General features: G+C 37.4%; 1 protein-coding gene across 3 annotated transcripts in view; it reads right to left on the bottom strand.

The window, feature by feature from the left end:
• Positions 1–19,991, bottom strand: part of EFCAB10 (EF-hand calcium binding domain 10) — a 25,129-nt gene extending 5,138 nt beyond the window's left edge. For 2 of the 3 annotated variants that reach the window (XM_068550406.1, XM_068550405.1), the window contains exons 1-3: positions 19,860–19,991; positions 724–888; positions 528–615 (exon numbers count right to left, since the gene is read on the bottom strand). In XM_068550406.1, the coding sequence (XP_068406507.1) occupies positions 528–615; positions 724–888; positions 19,860–19,968 (362 nt within the window). In that variant the 5' untranslated portion in view covers positions 19,969–19,991. The remainder of the gene's footprint in view (positions 1–527; positions 616–723; positions 889–19,859) is intronic. The other variant, XM_068550407.1, reaches the window with a different exon arrangement.

Here is a 19,991-nt window from a genome sequence, read left to right as displayed (position 1 = left end):
TATAAAGTTTTATTCCCTTGGTTGGTTGGTTTTTTTTTTCTGACTTAGCATTTATCCGTACTTTTCATGCTGTAATACCTCAAATCCGAAATTGTCAGGCTGGCATGCAGCCTGTACTATTGATAAACATTTACGAAATCATTTTTAGGAAGTATTTTGAGAGAAATTTTATTACTCTATATACAGAGATTTTCCAACTAGTATATTGAGCTTAAAGCTTTTCTGTTAGTTCTTCTAGCAGATGGGGGCTTCCCTACCTCATTCTTTGAGAATTGCTGGGGTTTCCCACTGAGAAAAGAAAGAAGCTGCCTCTGGATCCTCCTAACCCCAGCATCCTCTCCCTCCCCTCCCCCCAGGCTTAGAGAGTACTGTCAGCCCTGCCTGTCCTCACTTGCTAGTCAGCTGAAGGTTTCAGGGGAATGAAATGTTTCTATCAGAAGGTAGGAACCTTTGTTTTAAAATGTATTAATTGTCCTTCAAAATCATGCCACGTTATTTAAATATCAGTCACTTAAAAATAAACTTACACTTCACGCATGAATTTTTCACATGTTATTCCATGTCCATCATCTTTTAAAACTTCATCTGCAGTACACAGACCCAGGGTTTTTAGGGCTATAAGAATAAGAAGAAAGCAAAATTTACAAAGTGAGAATTAGTTTCAGCTAGGGAAATTTACGGAATGACCACAAATTACTACCTCAATTTGTAGGAGATACTGACCTTCTTTATACTGTATAAATGATATGGATCCTTTATTCGAGGAGTCCAGCATCTGAAACATGGCTGCAATGTTAGAGTCATCCATAAAGAAAGGGAAAGCCACGCCTGATACTTTGGCAATTCTCAGCCGTTCCAATATAGATATTAAATACTCTCTTGGTTTTTCTGTAAAAGAATAGTTCCAATTCTTTCTGATATGAAACTAAAGTATGTCACAAATGGAAATAGTCATGTAACAATTATTAAATACCTATATTTGAAGTACTGTACTAGGTACTGGGAATATAGGCCTTGCTTGCAGGAAAGGCAAGACATTAAACAATTAAATAATTATATACAAAAGTGCTCTACTCCGGATGACTGAATAAAAACGTCCAGAGATTGGATCTGCGCATTTTTCAAAAAAGCTCCTCAGGTGACTCTTAATTTATAGACAGAGTTGAAAACCCTCAAAATGGAACAACATGATGCAGGAAAAAAGGCCAGCTAAAAGAAGGAAAAAATAGATTTTAAAAAACAAACACTTAGATTAATATAGTCCTCCAATTAGGAAGCATAAATGTTCATTCCTAACATAAGGGCAGTATTTTGGATAAACAGTCTATCTTTCATCTAAACAATGTGAAAAATGAAACATCAAGATCAATCCACTTTTCAGAAATAATGCAGGTTAGTTATAATAAAAGAAGCCAAAAGAAGTAAAAATGGTATAGCTTAGATGATGAATGCTCCATCTTCTCCATCACTGTATCTCAATCCTAGGATTTACGTGTGTGTGTGTGTGTGTGTGTGTGTGTGTGTGTGTGTGTATTTTAAAAGTCTTTTAAAAACTCTGTCACTGAGAATTTCATACATATAATAAAAGTAGACAGAAAAGTATAATGAACTCATCACCAACTTCAACTGTTCAATTTTGTGGCTGGTCTTATTTCACCATGATCCCACCTAGGTCCCCTCTTCCTGTATTATTCTGAAGTAAATCACAGCAATCACGTTTCATTACTGAATGTTTCAGTGTGCATCTCTAAAAGATAAGGACCCCTTTTTCTCTTTTTTGTTGAGTTATAACTGACATAAAATTGTGTAAGTTTAAGGTGTGCAATATGTTGGTTTGGTACCTTTATACTGCAGTATGATTGCCACTGCAGTGCTAGCTAATAGTTCTATCACATCACATAATGATCATGGCTTTTTTGCGGTGGGAATAATTAAGATCTAGTCTCTTAGCAAGTTTCATGTTTACAATACAGCATTGTTCTCTGTAATCACTATGCTGTGCAATAGATCTCCAGGACTTAGTTATCTACTAGTTGCAAGTTTGTACCCTTAAACAACATCTTTCCTACCCCGCATCTCCCAGCCTGTGGTAACCACCATTCTACTCTGTTTTTAGGAGTTTGGCTTTTTTAGATTCCACATGTAAGTGATATCACACAGTATTTGTCTTTCTCTCTTTGACTTATTTCACTTGGCACCATGTCCTCAAGGTCCACCCATGACAGCTGTTCTAACAGGTGTAACTTGATATCTCATTGTGGTTTTAATTTGCATTCCCCTGATGATTTGTGATATAGAGCATCTTTTCATGTACCTGTTGCCATTTAGATGTCTTCTTAGGAAAAATATTTAGTTCCTCTGCCCATTTTTAATCAAATTGTTTTTTTGTCATTGAGTTATATGGGTTCTTCATTTATTTTGGATATTAGCCCCTTATCATATATATGATTTGCAAATATTTTTTTCCCATTCCATAGACTGCCTTTTCATTTTGTTGATTGTTTCTTTTGCTGTGCAGAAGTTTTTAAGTTTAATTTAGTCTTACTTGTTGATATTTGCTTTTGTTGTTTGTGCTTCTGGGGTCATATCCAAAAATCATTGACAAGACCAATGTCAAGGAGCTTCTTCCCTGTGTTTTCTTCTAGGAATTTCACAGTATCAGGTCTTATGTTTAAGTCTTTAATCCATTTAGAGTTAATTTTTGTGAATGGTGTTAGACAGGGGTCCAGTTTTCTTTTTCTGCATGTGGTTATTCAGTCTTCCCAACACCATTTGTTGAAGAGGGGACTCCTTTTTCTTTTTCATGTTACCACAATACTGTTATCGTGATACAATTTACACATCTAACAAAATTCTTAATATTCTCAAATAGCCAGGCATTATTCAAATTTCCAGTTGTCTCACAAATGTCATAAATTGTAAACACTCTTTAAAAATCAGTAATCAGGGCTTCCCTGGTGGCGCAGTGGTTGAGAATCTGCCTGCCAATGCAGGGGACGCGGGTTCGAGCCCTGGTCTGCGAAGATCCCACATGCCGCGGAGCAACTAGCCCCGTGAGCCACAATTACTGAGCCTGCGCGTCTGGAGCCTGTGCTCGGCAACGAGAGGCCGCGATAGTGAGAGGCCCGCGCACCGCGATGAAGAGTGGCCCCCGCACCGCGATGAAGAGTGGCCCCCGCTTGCCACAACTAGAGAAAGCCCTCGCACAGAAACGAAGACCCAACAAAGCCATACATACATACATACATAAATAAAAAGAATGTAAGCAGAGAAGAATAGCATTAAAAAATAAATAAATAAAAATCAGTAATCAAACAGAGTCCACACACTGTGATAGGTTATGTTTTTAAGTCTCTCTTAATCATATAGGTTTCTCCTCCGTGTATTTCACTCCTTGGAATTTATGTGTTGAAACTAGAAGTAGGCAGACTTTTAATCTAATATAGTGCCATTTTGTGCAACTTTTAATACATTATAGCAGCAAATAGGTTACTAAGGCAATCACATCATGTATGTAGTCTTCTGTCATTTCTTTCTGAACTGTATAACAGAATTAGAAGGAGAAAAACGTCCAAGTTTGATTTCAACTCACTACATTTCTTTTTTAGGCTAGAATACGTAAATAATGCTAATGGAACTTGGTATGTTACTTTGATGAAGATTTGTTGCTGTATATCCTTCAGACTACATGAGGTGCCATAATGTCTATATTTGGAATCTATAATTTATACTCCACCTGCTTCTAAAAATGTTTTGAAAATGCTTACAACATAAGTATATATAATAAAGATATAAATTTTTTAAAACATGAAGGGAAGAGCCAAATGGCACTAACCACTTAAGTTACATAAATGTCAGCTGATAATGACCATCAGTTCTTCAAGGGAGACAAACTTCAAGTTCAAAGTTGTAATACTAATAGCTAGTATTTATTGAGCCCTTACTATGTGCCTGGTACTATGATAAACATTTTCCTTGGCTTACTTGATTTTCTCCTCACAACAGTCACTTGCTCAAGGCCACACAGCCAGTATGAACCCAGTCAGTGTGCTTCCACAGCTCCCAGATTCTACCACACTCAGCTAACTCAAACACGGGAAGCACCTGCGACACCCAAACCTAGTCAGTCATGACAGTCTCTCCGGAGTCTTTCTCCTCAGTAGCTCTCAAAGTCATCTGATCCCCACCACTGCCACAGCAGTAGTTCTCACCTGGGTGACTACAACTGCCTCCTTAAAAAAACTTCTGATTTCTTTAAAGTCATCCCCTAAAAATATATACTCCCTCCTTCCACAGCATAGAATTGCCACTGGGAAGGGCTGCCCAGCCAGGGGCTATATTTCCCAATATACCCTAGAAAAGGCCAGATTTTCCTACCAAATGACTTCAGATTATGTCAAATTCGGCTGTTAAATGAGTTATGTTTCAGAGCTTCGAGAATTTAGAGGTCAAGGATGTGGGACTGTGGACGTGTTCTCACAACAGTAATAGCCCAACCACGCTGTGAAGTCTTATTTTCCATAACTCCCTTACAATTCCAAGGTTTTCAAACTGAGATACATATCATAATGCCAGGAGCTTTGCAAAGCCCCAAGATAAAGATAGTGTTTCTTCCCGAGCATCAATCATACAATAGTGACTATTATGGAACATATTAAGAAATGGATATACGGGGACTTCCCTGGTGGCAAAGTGGTTAAGAATCTGCCTGCCAATGCAGGGGACATGGGTTTGAGCCCTGGTCCAGGAAGATCCCACATGCCATGGAGCAACTAAGCCCGTGAGCCACAACTACTGAGCCTGTGCTCTAGAGCCCATGCTCTAGAGCCCATGAGCCACAACTACTGAGCCCGTGTGCCACAGCTACTGAAGCCAGCGTGCCTGGAGCCTGTGCTCCGCAACAAGAGAAGCCACTGCAATGAGAAGCCCGTGCACCGCAACCAACAGTAGCCCCTGCTCACCGCAAATAGAGAAAGCCCACGCGCAGCAACGAAGACCCAACACAGCCAAACAAAAAAACAAAAACAAAAACAAACCCTTTAAAAAATAAGTAAATAAATAAAAGAAAAGCTACTTAAAAAAAAAAAAGAAATGGATATACGGTAGTTCCCCCTTATCCATGGAGAATACATTCCAAGACCCTCTGTAATGCCTGAAACCACATGATAAAGTTTAATTTATAAATTAGGCATAGTAAGAAATTAACAACTAATAACAAAATCAATTATAATGATCTACCATAATAAAAGTATTATATGAATGTGATCTCTCTCAAAATATCTTACTGTACAAATTTAATGCCTTTTCCATCTTAACTCAGCACTTATGCACTGTGGCTGTAACCTTTGCAGTCTGAACCACATCAGCAAAACTCAAATGAATTTCTTTTCCTTCTTCACAATTTCACAATTTCATAGGCTCTGGAGCCTGCGGGCCACAACTAAAGAGAGAAAACCCACGCGCCACAATGAAGATCCCGCGTGCCACAACTAAGACCCATTGCAGCCAAAAATAAATAAATAAATGATAAATAAAATCTTTAAAAAAAAGAAATGGTGAACAAAGGTTTTTCTTTACCTTTAACGTAATCTGCCTAGGAAACAAAAATGTACATCTTGGGCTTTCCTGGTGGCGCAGTTGTTAAGGATCCGCCTGCCAATGCAGGAGACATGGGTTCAAGCCCTGGTCCGGGAAGATCCCACGTGCCGTGGAGCAACTAAGCCCGTGCACCACAACTACTGAGCCTGCGCTCTAGAGCCCGCGAGCCACAACTACTGAGCCCGTGTGCCACAACTACTGAAGCCCGCAGGCCTAGAGCCTATGCTCGGCAACAAGAGAAGCCACTGCAATGAGAAGCCCACGCACCACAATGAAGAGTAGCCCCCGCTTGCCGCAACTAGAGAAAGCCTGTACACAGCAACGAAGACCCAATGCAGCCAAAAATAAATAAAAGATGTACGTGTTTTGAAAATAATTTACTGTGCTTCACGTTGTCATTATTAGGTCTTTGACTATGTAGGAAAAAAAAAACCTGACTCTTTATCGAATTAAAAGAGCTAATTTTTGTTTGGTTTTTTACAACTACATAACTTTCTGTATTTGCCTTTGAAATCTTTTGTCACTTTGGTTGAATGGATAACTAAGTATTGTTTCACAGTGACCTGTGATTCTATTTGATCACATATTTTAAATGTTTTGACATTTTAAACAAACTTCCCAAATCAAATTCTGAATGAAGCTAAAAGAGAAATGTTAACTTACCTAGGCTTATATGATATATTAGACTGCATGGGAAACATCGTCAAATAAAAAGCAATATTTAACCTTCTTAGGTCATATTTATAAGGGATATATATCATTAAAATAATTAATTCAGAAATTATATGAAATTCTTAAAAATCTATATCCTGGCATAATGTTGTCAGTCATAATTCCAGCTATTATCTTAAAACATTATATATCATAAAAGTAACCAAATTTCCTTGTCAACTGGATCATTTTTGGTGTGTATATGTGAACACTTACCAGATCTTTAACCATGACTATTTTTAAGTCTTTTGCCACTCAAAGACAGTTGTTTTACTGTGATGCTTTTGCAAAAATGTGCCTAAAAGGTGCTTCATCTTCAAGAAGACTCATGGAAAACTCTGAAAAGTAAAGGTTTCTGATAATTATAAGATCATATTATTGAACTGGGTAAGAATTTCTAGAACTCTAGTGGAAAACTGATTCATTAAGCTGCCTACCAAGAACAAGCAAAATAAGAATTAATTATGTAAGACTGAATGAAATGATGATGATTTTAATTTTTATGATTTAATTTAAAACATTGCTGGTTCTTTAATGTTTTGTTTTCCAGATTTAAAGAGGCCTCTTTTCTCCTCTCTTTTAAGCTATCTATAACTTATTGCAATTTGGTGAAGTATATATTTGCAACAAAGGTTGAAACATTTATCTTTTTCTCCCTACCTGATTCCTCTAGAATTTTGAAACTCTTACTAAATATTCTTATTTTTCATGACAATATATATATTTGCACAGTGGAAACAATGGACAAGTCCTTGGCTTGGCTTCTTAGCCTAAAGAGACTTTAAAGGTCTAAACTGAGATTCCTTATGAAAAGTTCCAGCAAAGCAGATTTAAAAGAGTCCATACAAGCCTCTTAGATGACCTCATCTACCAGAGGGCAGACAGCAGAAGTAAGAAGAACTAAAATCCTGCAGCCTGTGGAACAAAAACCACATTCACAGAAAGATAGACAAGATGAAAAGGCAGAGGGCTATGTACCAGATGAAGGAACAAGATAAAACCCCAGAAAAACAACTAAATGAACTGGAGATAGGCAACCTTCCAGAAAAAGAATTCAGAATAATGATAGTGAAGATGATCCAGGACCTCGGAAAAACAATGGAGGCAAAGATCGAGAAGATGCAAGAAATGTTCAACAGACATCTAGAAGAATTAAAGAACAACCAAACAGAGATGAACAATACAATAACCGAAATGAAAACTACACTAGAAGGAATCAATAGCAGAATAACTGAGGCAGAAGAACGGATAAGTGACCTGGAAGACAGAATGGTGGAATTCACTGCTGTGGAACAGAATAAAGAAAAAAGAATGAAAAGAAATGAAGACAGCCTAAGAGACCTCTAGGACAACATTAAACGCAACAACATTCACTTTATAGGGGTCCCAGAAGGAGAAGAGAGAGAGAAAGGACCCGAGAAAATATTTGAAGAGATTATAGTCGAAAACTTCCCTTACATGGGAAAGGAAATAGCCACCCAAGTTCAGGAAGCGCAGAGAGTTCCATACAGGATAAACCCAAGGAGAAACATGCTGAGACACATGGTAATCAAATTGGCAAAAAGTAAAGACAAAGAAAAATTATTGAAAGCAGCAAGGGAAAAACGACAAATAACATACAAGGGAACTCCCATAAGGTTAACAGCTGATTTCTCAGCAGAAACTCTACTAGCCAGAAGGGAGTGGCATGATATACTTAAAGTGATGAAAGGGAAGAACCTACAACCGAGATTACTCTACCTGGCAAGGATCTCATTTAGATTTGATGGAGAAATCAAAAGCTTTACAGACAAGCAAAAGCTAAGAGAATTCAGCACCACCAAACCAGCTCTACAACAAATGCTAAAGGAACTTCTCTAAGTGGGAAACACAAGAGAAGAAAAGGACCTACAAAAACAAACCCAAAACAATTAAGGAAATGATAATAGGAACATACATGTCGATAATTACCTTAAATGTGAATGGATTAAATGCTCCAACCAAAAGACACAGGCTCGCTGAATGGATACAAAAACAAGACCCATCTATATGCTGTCTACAAGAGACCCACTTCAGACCTAGGGACACATACAGACTGAAAGTGAGGGGATGGAAAAAGATATTCCATGCAAATGGAAATCAAAAGAAAGCTGGAGTAGCAATACTCATATCAGATTAAATAGACTTTAAAATAAAGCATATTACAAGAGACAAGGAAGGACACTACATAATGATCAAGGGATCAGTCCAAGAAGAAGAGATAACAATTATAAATATATATGCACCCAACATAGGAGCACCTCAATACATAAGGCAACTGCTAACAGCTCTAAAAGAGGAAATCGACAGTAACACAATAATAGTGGGGGACTTTAACACCTCACTTACACCAAAGGACAGATCATCCAAAATGAAAATAAATAAGGAAACAGAAGCTTTAAATGACACAATAGACCAGATAGATTTAATTGATATATATAGGACATTCCATCCAAAAACAGCAGATTACACGTTCTTCTCAAGTGCGCATGGAACATTCTCCAGGATAGATCACATCTTGGGTCACAAATCAAGCCTCAGTAACTTTAAGAAAATTGAAATCATATCAAGCATCTTTTCTGACCACAACGCTATGAGATTAGAAATGAATTACAGGGAAAAAAACGTAAAAAGGACAAACACATGGAGGCTAAACAATACGTTACTAAATAACCAAGAGATCACTGAAGAAATCAAAGAGGAAATAAAAAACTACCTAGAGACAAATGACAATGAAAACACGAAGACCCAAAACCTATGGGATGCAGCAAAAGCGGTTCTAAGAGGGAAGTTTATAGCTATACAAGCCTACCTCAAGAAACAAGAAAAATCTCAAGTAAACAATCTAACCTTACACCTAAAGAAACTAGAGAAAGAAGAACAAACAAAACCCAAAGTTAGCAGAAGGAAAGAAATCATAAAGATCAGAGCAGAAATAAATGAAATAGAAACAAAGAAAACAATAGCAAAGATCAATAAAACTAAAAGCTGGTTCTTTGAGAAGATAAACAAAATTGATAAGACATTAGCCAGACTCATCAAGAAAAAGAGGGAGAGGACTCAAATCAATAAAATCAGAAATGAAAAAGGAGAAGTTACAACAGACACCGCAGAAATACAAAGCATCCTAAGAGACTACTATAAGCAACTTTATGCCAATAAAATGGACAACCTGGAAGAAATGGACAAATTCTTAGAAAGGTATAACCTTCCAAGACTGAATCAGGAAGAAATAGAAAATATGAACAGACCAATCACAAGTAATGAAATTGAAACTGTGATTAAAAATCTTCCAACAAACAAAAGTCCAGGACCAGATGGCTTCACAGGTGAATTCTATCAAACATTTAGAGAAGAGCTAACACCCATCCTTCTCAAACTCTTCCAAAAAATTGCAGAGGAAGGAACACTCCCAAACTCATTCTATGAGGCCACCATCACCCTGATACCAAAACCAGACAAAGACACTACAAAAAAAGAAAATTACAGACCAATATCACTGATGAATATAGATGCAAAAATCCTCAACAAAATACTAGCAAACAGAATCCAACAACACATTAAAAGGATCATACACCACGATCAAGTGGGATTTATCCCAGGGATGCAAGGATTCTTCAATATACGCAAATCAATCAATGTGATACACCATATTAACAAATTGAAGAATAAAAACCATATGATCATCTCAATAGATGCAGAAAAAGCTTTTGACAAAATTCAACACCCATTTATGATAAGAACTCTCCAGAAAGTGGGCATAGAGGGAACCTACGTCAACATAATAAAGGCCATATATGACAAACCCACAGCAAACATCATTCTCAATGGTGAAAAACTGAAAGCATTTCCTCTAAGATCAGGAACGAGACAAGGATGTCCACTCTCACCACTATTATTCAACATAGTTCTGGAAGTCCTAGCCACGGCAATCAGAGAAGAAAAAGAAATAAAAGGAATACAAATTGGAAAAGAAGAAGTAAAACTGTCACTGTTTGCGGATGACATGATACTATACATAGAGAATCCTAAAACTGCCACCAGAAAACTGCTAGAGCTAATTAATGAATATGGTAAAGTTGCAGGATACAAAATTAATGCACAGAAATCTCTTGCATTCCTATACACTAATGATGAAAAATCTGAAAGAGAAATTATGGAAACACTCCCATTTACCATTGCAACAAAAAGAATAAAATACCTAGGAATAAACCTACCTAGGGAGACAAAAGACCTGTATGCAGAAAACTATAAGACACTGATGAAAGAAATTAAAGATGATACCAACAGATGGAGAGATATACCATGTTCTTGGATTGGAAGAATCAACATTGTGAAAATGAGTATACTACCCAAAGCAATCTACAGATTCAATGCAATCCCTATCAAATTACCAATGGCATTTTTTACGGAGCTAGAAGAAATCATCTTAAAATTTGTATGGAGACACAAAAGACCCCGAATAGCCAAAGCAGTCTTGAGGCAAAAAAATGGAGCTGGAGGAATCAGACTCCCTGACTTCAGACTATACTACAAAGCTACAGTAATCAAGACAATATGGTACTGGCACAAAAACAGAAACATAGATCAATGGAACAAGATAGAAAGCCCAGAGATTAACCCACGCACCTATGGTCAACTAATCTATGACAAAGGAGGCAAAGATATACAATGGAGAAAAGACAGTCTCTTCAATAAGTGGTGCTGGGAAAACTGGACAGCTACATGTAAAAGAATGAAATTAGAATACTCCCTAACACCATACACAAAAATAAACTCAAAATGGATTAGAGACCTAAATATAAGACTGGACACTATAAAACTCTTAGAGGAAAACATAGGAAGAACACTCTTTGACATAAATCACAGCAAGATCTTTTTTGATCCACCTCCTAGAGTAATGGAAATAAAAACAAAAATAAACAAGTGGGACCTAATGAAACTTCAAAGCTTTTGCACAGCAAAGGAAACCATAAACAAGACGAAAAGACAACCCTCAGAATGGGAGAAAATATTTGCAAATGAATCAACGGACAAAGGATTAATCTCCAAAATATATAAACAGCTCATTCAGCTCAATATCAAAGAAACAAACACCCCAATCCAAAAATGGGCAGAAGACCTAAATAGACATTTCTCCAAAGAAGACATACAGACGGCCACGAAGCACATGAAAAGATGCTCAACATCACTAATTATTAGAGAAATGCAAATCAAAACTACAATGAGGTATCACCTCACTCCTGTTAGAATGGGCATCATCAGAAAATCTACAAGCAACAAATGCTGGAGAGGGTGTGGAGAAAAGGGAACCCTCTTGCACTGCTGGTGGGAATGTAAATTGATACAGCCACTATGGAGAACAATATGGAGGTTCCTTAAAAAACTAAAAATAGAATTACCATATGACCCAGCAATCCCACTACTGGGCATATACCCAGAGAAAACCGTAATTCAAAAAGACACATGCACCCGAATGTTCATTGCAGCACTATTTACAATAGCCAGGTCATGGAAGCAACCTAAATGCCCATCAGCAGACGAATGGATAAAGAAGTTGTGGTACATATATACAATGGAATATTACTCAGCCATAAAAAGGAACGAAACTGAGTCATTTGTTGAGACGTGGATGGATCTAGAGACTGTCATACAGAGTGAAGTAAGTCAGAAAGAGAAAAACAAATATCGTATATTAATGCATGTATGTGGAACCTAGAAAAATGGTACAGATGAGCCAGTTTGCAGGGCAGAAGTTGAGACACAGATGTAGAGAATGGACATATGGACACCAAGGGGGGAAAACTGCGGTGAGGTGGGGATGGTGGTGTGCTGAATTGGGCGATTGGGATTGACATGTATACACTGATGTGTATAAAATTGATGCCTAATAAGAACCTGCAGTATAAAAAAACAAACAAAACAACTAATACTAAACTTTCATTGGGTTATTTGTATGGAAATATGTTAATATAAATGTTTCAGACATTACATGAAATTTCTAAAAATCTTATATTTGTATTTGTATGGAAATATGTATGGAAATATGTTAATATAAATGTTTCAGACATTACATGAAATTTCCAAAAATCTTATATTTGTATTTGTATGGAAATATGTATGGAAATATGTTAATATAAATGTTTCAGACATTACATGAAAGTTCTAAAAATCTTATATGTTCTGGTATAATGTTATAAGTAATAATCCTAGTTATTACTTTAAAATGTATATCTCAGAAATAACTAATTTTCTTGTCAACTGCATTATTATGAACTTTCGTCAAATCTTTAACCGTGGTCATTTTTAAGTCTTTTGTCATTTACAGACAGTTCTGGGTGTACTCTGATGATTTTGCAAATATGTTCCTATAAAAGGGTTTCATCTTCAAGAAATTCATGGAAAAGACTCTGACAAGTACAGGTTTCTGGTAACTGACTGTACTGCTGAACTGAATGAATAAGCATTTTCAGAACTCTAATGAAAAACTGATGAACTCATAAAAGTGCTAACAAAAGATCAAGATAAAAAAAAAAATTAATTACATGGGACTGAGTGAACTGATGAGGATGAGTATAATTTTTGTGACTTTCTGTCTGAATTTAAAAAAAAAAAAATCCCACAAGGACTCAGAGGCAAAGAATATACAAATCAATTTTCACTGCAAAGTAAAGGAGCTGTTACAGTGGAGGATTACTGGACTGAATGTCAATATTATGACATAGTATGAGTGTGTTTCATGTTTGGTAATTGCAATCATTGTTGCTTTTGTTGTGGTCATCCATGTACAAAAAAAAAAAAAAAAAAGAAGCTTTAAATGACACAATAGACCAGATTTACTTGATATTTATAGGACATTCCATCCAAAAACAGCAGATTACACGTTCTTCTCAAGTGCGCATGGAACATTCTCCAGGATAGATCACATCTTGGGTCACAAATCAAGCCTCAGTAAATTTAAGAAAATTGAAATCATATCAAGCATCTTTTCTGACCACAATGCTATGAGATTAGAAATCAATTACAGGGAAGAAAACGTAAAGAACACAAACACATGGAGGCTAAACAATACGTTACTAAATAACCAAGAGACCACTGAAGAAATCAAAGAGGAAATCAAAAAATACCTAGAGACAAATGACAATGAAAACACGACGATCCAAAACCTATGGGATGCAGCAAAAGCGGTTCTAAGAGGGAAGTTTATAGCTATACAAGCCTACCTCAAGAAACAAGAAAAATCTCAAATAATCTAATCTTACAGCTAAAGGAACTAGAAAAAGAAGAACAAACAAAACCCAGTTAGCAGAAGGAAAGAAATCATAAAGATCAGAGCAGAAATAAATGAAATAGAAACAAAGAAAACAATAACAAAGATCAATAAAACTAAAAGCTGGTTCTTTGAGAAGATAAACAAAATTAACCATTAGCCAGACTAAGCAAGAAAAAGAGGGAGAGGACTCAAATCAATAAAATCAGAAACGAAAAAGGAGAAGTTACAACAGACACCGCAGAAATACAAAGCATCCTAAGAGACTACTACAAGCAACTCGATGCCAATAAAATGGACAACCTGGAAGAAATGGACAAATTCTTAGAAAGGTATAACCTTCCAAGACTGAACCAGGAAGAAATAGAAAATATGAACAGACCAATCACAAGTAATGAAATTGAAACTGTGATTAAAAATCTTCCAACAAACAAAAGTCCAGGACCAGATGGCTTCACAGGTGAATTCTATCAAACATTTAGAGAAGAGCTAACACCCATCCTTCTCAAACTCTTCTAAAAAATTGCAGAGGAAGGAACACTCCCAAACTCATTCTACGAGGCCACCATCACCCTGATACCAAAACCAGACAAAGATACTACAGAAAAAGAAAATTACAGACCAATATCACTGATGAATATAGATGCAAAAATCCTCAACAAAATACTAGCAAACAGAATCCAACAACACATTAAAAAGATCATACACCATGGTCAAGTGGGATTTATCCCAGGGATGCAAGGATTCTTCAATATATGCAAATCAATCAATGTGATACACCATATTAACAAATAGAAGAATAAAAACCATATGATCATCTCAATAGATGCAGAAAAAGCTTTTGACAAAATTCAACACCCATTTATGATAAAAACTCTCCAGAAAGTGGGCATAGAGGGAAACTACCTCAACATAATAAAGGCCATATATGACAAACCCACAGCAAACATCATTCTCAATGGTGAAAAACTGAAAGCATTTCCTCTAAGATCAGGAACGAGACAAGAATGTCCACTCTCACCACTATTATTCAACATAGTTTTGGAAGTCCTAGCCATGGCAATCAGAGAAGAAAAAGAAACAAAAGGAATACAAATTGGAAAAGAAGAAGTAAAACTGCCACTGTTTGCAGATGACATGATACTATACGTAGAGAATCCTAAAGATGCCACCAGGAAACTACTAGAGCTAATCAATGAATATGGTAAAGTTGCAGGATACAGAATTAATGCACAGAATTCTCTTGCATTCCTATATACTAATGATGAAAAATCTGAAAGAGAAATTAAGGAAACACTCCCATTTACCACTGCAACAAAAAGAATAAAATACCTAGGGAGACAAAAGACCTGTATGCAGAAAACTATAAGACACTGATGAAAGAAATTAAAGATGATACCAGCAGATGGAGAGATACACCATGTTCTTGGACTGGAAGAATCAATATTGTGAAAATGACTATACTACCCAAAGCAATCTACAGATTCAATGCAATCCCTATCAAATTACCAATGGCATTTTTTTACGGAACTAGAGGGAAAAAATCTTAAAATCTGTATGGAGACACAAAAGACCCCAAATAGCCAAAGCAGTCTTGAGGGAAAAAAATGGAGCTGGAGGAATCAGACTCCCTGACTTCAGACTATACTACAAAGCTACAGTAATCAAGACAAGATGGTACTGGCACAAAAACAGAAACATAGATCAGTGGAACAAGATAGAAAGCCCAGAGATAAACCCACACACCTGTGGTCAACTAACCTATGACAAAGGAGGCAAAGATATACAATGGAGAAAAGACAGTCTCTTCAATAAGTGGTGCTGGGAAAAGTGAACAGCTACACGTAAAGGAATGAAATTAGAACACTCCCTAGCACCATACACAAAAATAAACTCAAAATGGATTAGAGACCTAAATGTAAGACCGGACACTATAAAACTCTTAGAGGAAAACATAGGACGAACACTCTTTGACATAAATCACAGCAAAATCTATTTTGATCCACCTCCTAGCGTAATGGAAATAAAAACAAAAATAAACAAATGGGACCTAATGAAACTTAAAAGCTTTTGCACAGCAAAGGAAACCATAAACAAGACGAAAAGACAACCCTCAGAATGGGAGAAAATATTTGCAAACGAATCAATGGACAAAGGATTAATCTCCAAAATATATAAACAGCTCATGCAGCTCAATATTAAAAAAACAAACAACCCAATCCAAAAATGGGCATAAGACCTAAATAGACATTTCTCCAAAGAAGATATACAAATGGCCAAGAAGCACATGAAAAGCTGCTCCACATCACTAATTATTAGAGAAATGTAAATCAAAACTACAAGGAGGGGCTTCCCTGGTGGCACAGTGGTTGAGAATCTGCCTGCCAATGCAGGGGACATGGGTTTGAGCCCTGGTCTGGGAAGATCCCACATGCCGCGGAGCAGCTGGGCCCGTGAGCCACAATTACTGAGCTTGCACGTCTGGAGCCTGTGCTCCGCAACAAGAGAGGCCACGATAGTGAGAGGCCCACACACCACGATGAAGAGTGGCCCCCGCTTGCCACAACTAGAGAAAGCCCTCACACAGAAACAAAGACCCAACACAGCCATAAATAAATAAAATAAATAAATAAATAAAAACTACAAGGAGGTATCACCTCACACCAATTAAAATGGACATCATCAGAAAATCTACAAACAACAAATGCTGGAGAGGGTGTGGAGAAAAGGGAACCCTCTTGCACTGTTGGTGGGAATGTAAATTGATACAGCCACTATGGAGAACAGCATGGAGATTCCTTAAAAAAATAAAAATAGAATTACCATATGATCCAGCAATCCCACTACTGGGCATATACCCAGAGAAAACCATAATTCAAAAAGACACATGCACTCCAATGTTCATTGCAGCACTATTTACAATAGCCAGGTCATGGAAGCAACCTAAATGCCCATTGACAGATGAATGGATAAAGAAGATGTGGTACATATATACAATGGAATATTACTCAGCCATAAAAAGGAACCAAATTGGGTCATGTGTTGAGACATGGATGGATCTAGAGACTGTCATACAGAGTGAAGTAAGTCAGAAAGAGAAAAACAAATATCGTATATTAACGCATATATGTGGAAGCTAGAAAAATGGTACAGATGAACTGGTTTGCAGGGCAGAAATTGAGACACAGATGTAGAGAACAAATGTATGGACACCAAGGGGGGAAAGTGGCGGGGGGTGGGTGTGGTGGTGGGATGAATTGGGTGATTGGGATTGACATGTGTACATTGATGTGTATAAAATTGATGACTAATAAGAACCTGTTGTATAAAAAAATAAAATTCAAAAATTCAAAAAAAAAACTAAACTCATGTATTTCCTGGTTCAATCTGAAATAAAAATGTGTGGTTCAAGCATTCGAAATAGAAAAAAAAAAAAGAGTCGATACAATCACTGTTCTTAATGCACTTATGCAAATAATCAGATCAAGTTTATTGAAACTAGACTTAATTTGCAAACAAATTTCTCTTACTGATTATCCTTTATAACAGTCGGGATGATTATAGAAAGAAAAATTATGTTTTAGTAATACACCTCTGTAGATATCAGATTTTAGTACTGTTAACCCTCTTTGAGGTTTTGTTTTCTACCTGTACACTGGACTGGATCCTGAATTCTTCTAGTTTCTTCCAATATTTGACCAGAACTCTCCAAACTAATATTTCCAATTTTCTCCCACTCTTTTGACTCCAAATTACTATGAGACTCAAATGCCCTTTTCCCAAAGCCATACAAGTTAAAGCTGGACAACTTGACAGAAACCTCAGAGAAATCACAACAGCTCACGAGTGGGCAGTCTGCATGCTTGTTTTTACATGGCCACTCAGAAGCTCGCCAGACACATTCAAACTGCAAGCCAGGAAAATCCATTAGACTGTGTAACTGCCATCCTCATTCCACCATCTGGAGATGCTTCAAACTCAAATCTACAAATTTTCTCAAATGGCTGCTCTCCAAACTCAGAAACTGAATATAATTTGCTCAAACTATTAGCCTTTGTTTTTCTTTTGTTTCCCTAGAAATGCCTCTTGTTAAATTACCTGATTGCTCACAGCACACGGACACCTCATCTAGGTGGAAGCTCACCTGCAGCACGGTCTCCTAAAATACAACATCCTCCCTTCATTATGTCTTGAGGAATCATGAGGATACCTGATTGCTAACACACCAGGTTGTGCCTATGTAAATAACCTTTAAAAACTGAAACCTAATGGCCCATTCATCCAAAAAAAATTGTCGGTTGACTTAGGTAAAATTTAAAAACTGCTGGTTATAACCCATTTGAGTTATATAACTGGTTAAATCTTGGGTCCTGGGAATCTCTGCTCTGGACAATTTTGCAATCCTTGGTTATTATTTTCCTTATAGTTATCATATTAACCTTTCTAGTGTGTTGTATACTCTCGAGGGTTTTAAATGCCTGTCTCCAGCCACTCGCATGCCAAATGGCATCCATCAGGATCACACAACTGGACAAAATCAACAATAACCATATAAAGAATTAAGATAGTGACCACACGGCTCTCCTGCCTAAGGACTCAACTAATGCAAACAGTGTATATGCGATTCTTCGGCCTGACTACATCAACAGTGGTAACCGGGAAAAATGCTATACTGGTTGCTCATACTCTCCACCCATGGAGAGAATGACCAAAAGCAGGAGGGGGGCAGGGGGGATTGTTAAAATCAAGACCAAATGGAAACCAGCCTTGAAAAATTCCCTGGGCAGACAAAACCAATTAAGTTATACAAGCAAAGCTTAATTTAGCTTATTGTACAACACTAACTTGACCTGGGTCATTTCTTGCTTCTGCCTCTGTAAATAAGCAAAATTTAAACTGTTTCCCAAGGTTGATACGAAGTAACCAATTCCCTATCATTTAAGAAGATGATAATATTATAACCAATTACTGGGAAGAATAAACAGTCACTATCTTCTCACCATATAAGCTGCTTTATAACAATATACCCCTGAGCCTCATTTCTTGTTTTGGTTTGAGTGCTCCTGGTTTTCAAACTATCTTTTTGGTGTGTGCACAATAAACTTTACTGATTACTACTTTGGTGAGTCATTGGTTTTACTTCTGCTATTTCTGAAGTTTTGACACACACACACATATATATACGTCTGCATCTAACAGCAAAAGACAATTTTCACCACCACAGTACCAGAGACCAGCAAGAGATGGTAATTAGTCACTTTTTCAAAAAGCAGGTTTTTAAAAATTAGTTTGATAGCAACTTTTTCCCAGTGCATTAAAAAAGTGCCTTCCTTTGTACTTTGTTTTTTTGATTTTCTATTTATTTTTAATTGTTGCAGAGTTTTTTTGCTGGTTTATCATTTTAAAACAACTAGAGAGAACTTGATCGCCTTATACAGGATCATATTAGTTGGGTGGCTTTTGGCAAAATTGGAATATTTGGTTTTTATATTTCCTTACCCAGAGGCAAATGGACAATTTGGGCATTTTGGACACTCCATATGAGACTAGTAAATTACAATTCTGCACCCTGGGGAGAAGCACATCGAGTCACTTTCACCTTAACATAACTTTTAAATTTACAGATCGCACAAAAATTATGAAATGATCCAAACTTTGTAAGGGGATCAGACATACAAAACATGTCAGGAAAATCTATCTCCTCAAGAATATCCTTCCTTTTACCCTATCAGTTGTTTTTACCAGCTTACAAACTCTTTGAGGGCAAGGATAACACTGGAAACATCTGTGGCTTACCAGGCATAAGGATGATTTATACATTATTTATTTAATCTTCCCCACGTTGCCATGAGATCGGTATTATCATAATCCCCATTTTCCAGAAGAGGAGACCGAAGTTCAGGCTCTTGCCCACTATCACAAGTAGTAAGGGGTGGAGCCAGGAGCCAGGCTGCCGGACCCCGGAGCCTCTCTCCCACCGGCGAGAGCACTCCACTGGCGAGAGTCCCGCCACACTCAGCTAGTGGCAGGCACAAAGAGGCCGTTCAATAAGTCTTGTTTAATTTGAAGGCCACAGCGTTAACTAGCAGTAGAAAGGCTCGAGTAGCCGAGAGGCAGGAGAGTGTATGCGGAGCGGCTGGGAGTGGTAGCCGGGAAGGAAGCTAGCCCCCCGGGACGCGGGCGGGGAGGGATGGCTACACCGGGAATTTCTGGGGACCGCTCGGTGTGGGACAGAAAGCCGACTGGTAGGCAAGACACTTACCCGGCCGGAAAAAGAGGAGGGCGCTGGCGAGATAGGTCAGCAACTCCATAATCCGATGTTTTTCCAAATAATTCCTGGCTTCGAGCTCCCTGCTGCTGTTGGCTTCCATCGCTCCGAATTGGGACGTTGCTA

Source organism: Eschrichtius robustus, chromosome 8 (assembly GCF_028021215.1).
Source record: "Eschrichtius robustus isolate mEscRob2 chromosome 8, mEscRob2.pri, whole genome shotgun sequence".
Lineage (NCBI taxonomy): Eukaryota > Metazoa > Chordata > Mammalia > Artiodactyla > Eschrichtiidae > Eschrichtius > Eschrichtius robustus.
This window is presented reverse-complemented; position numbering and strand designations above follow the sequence as displayed.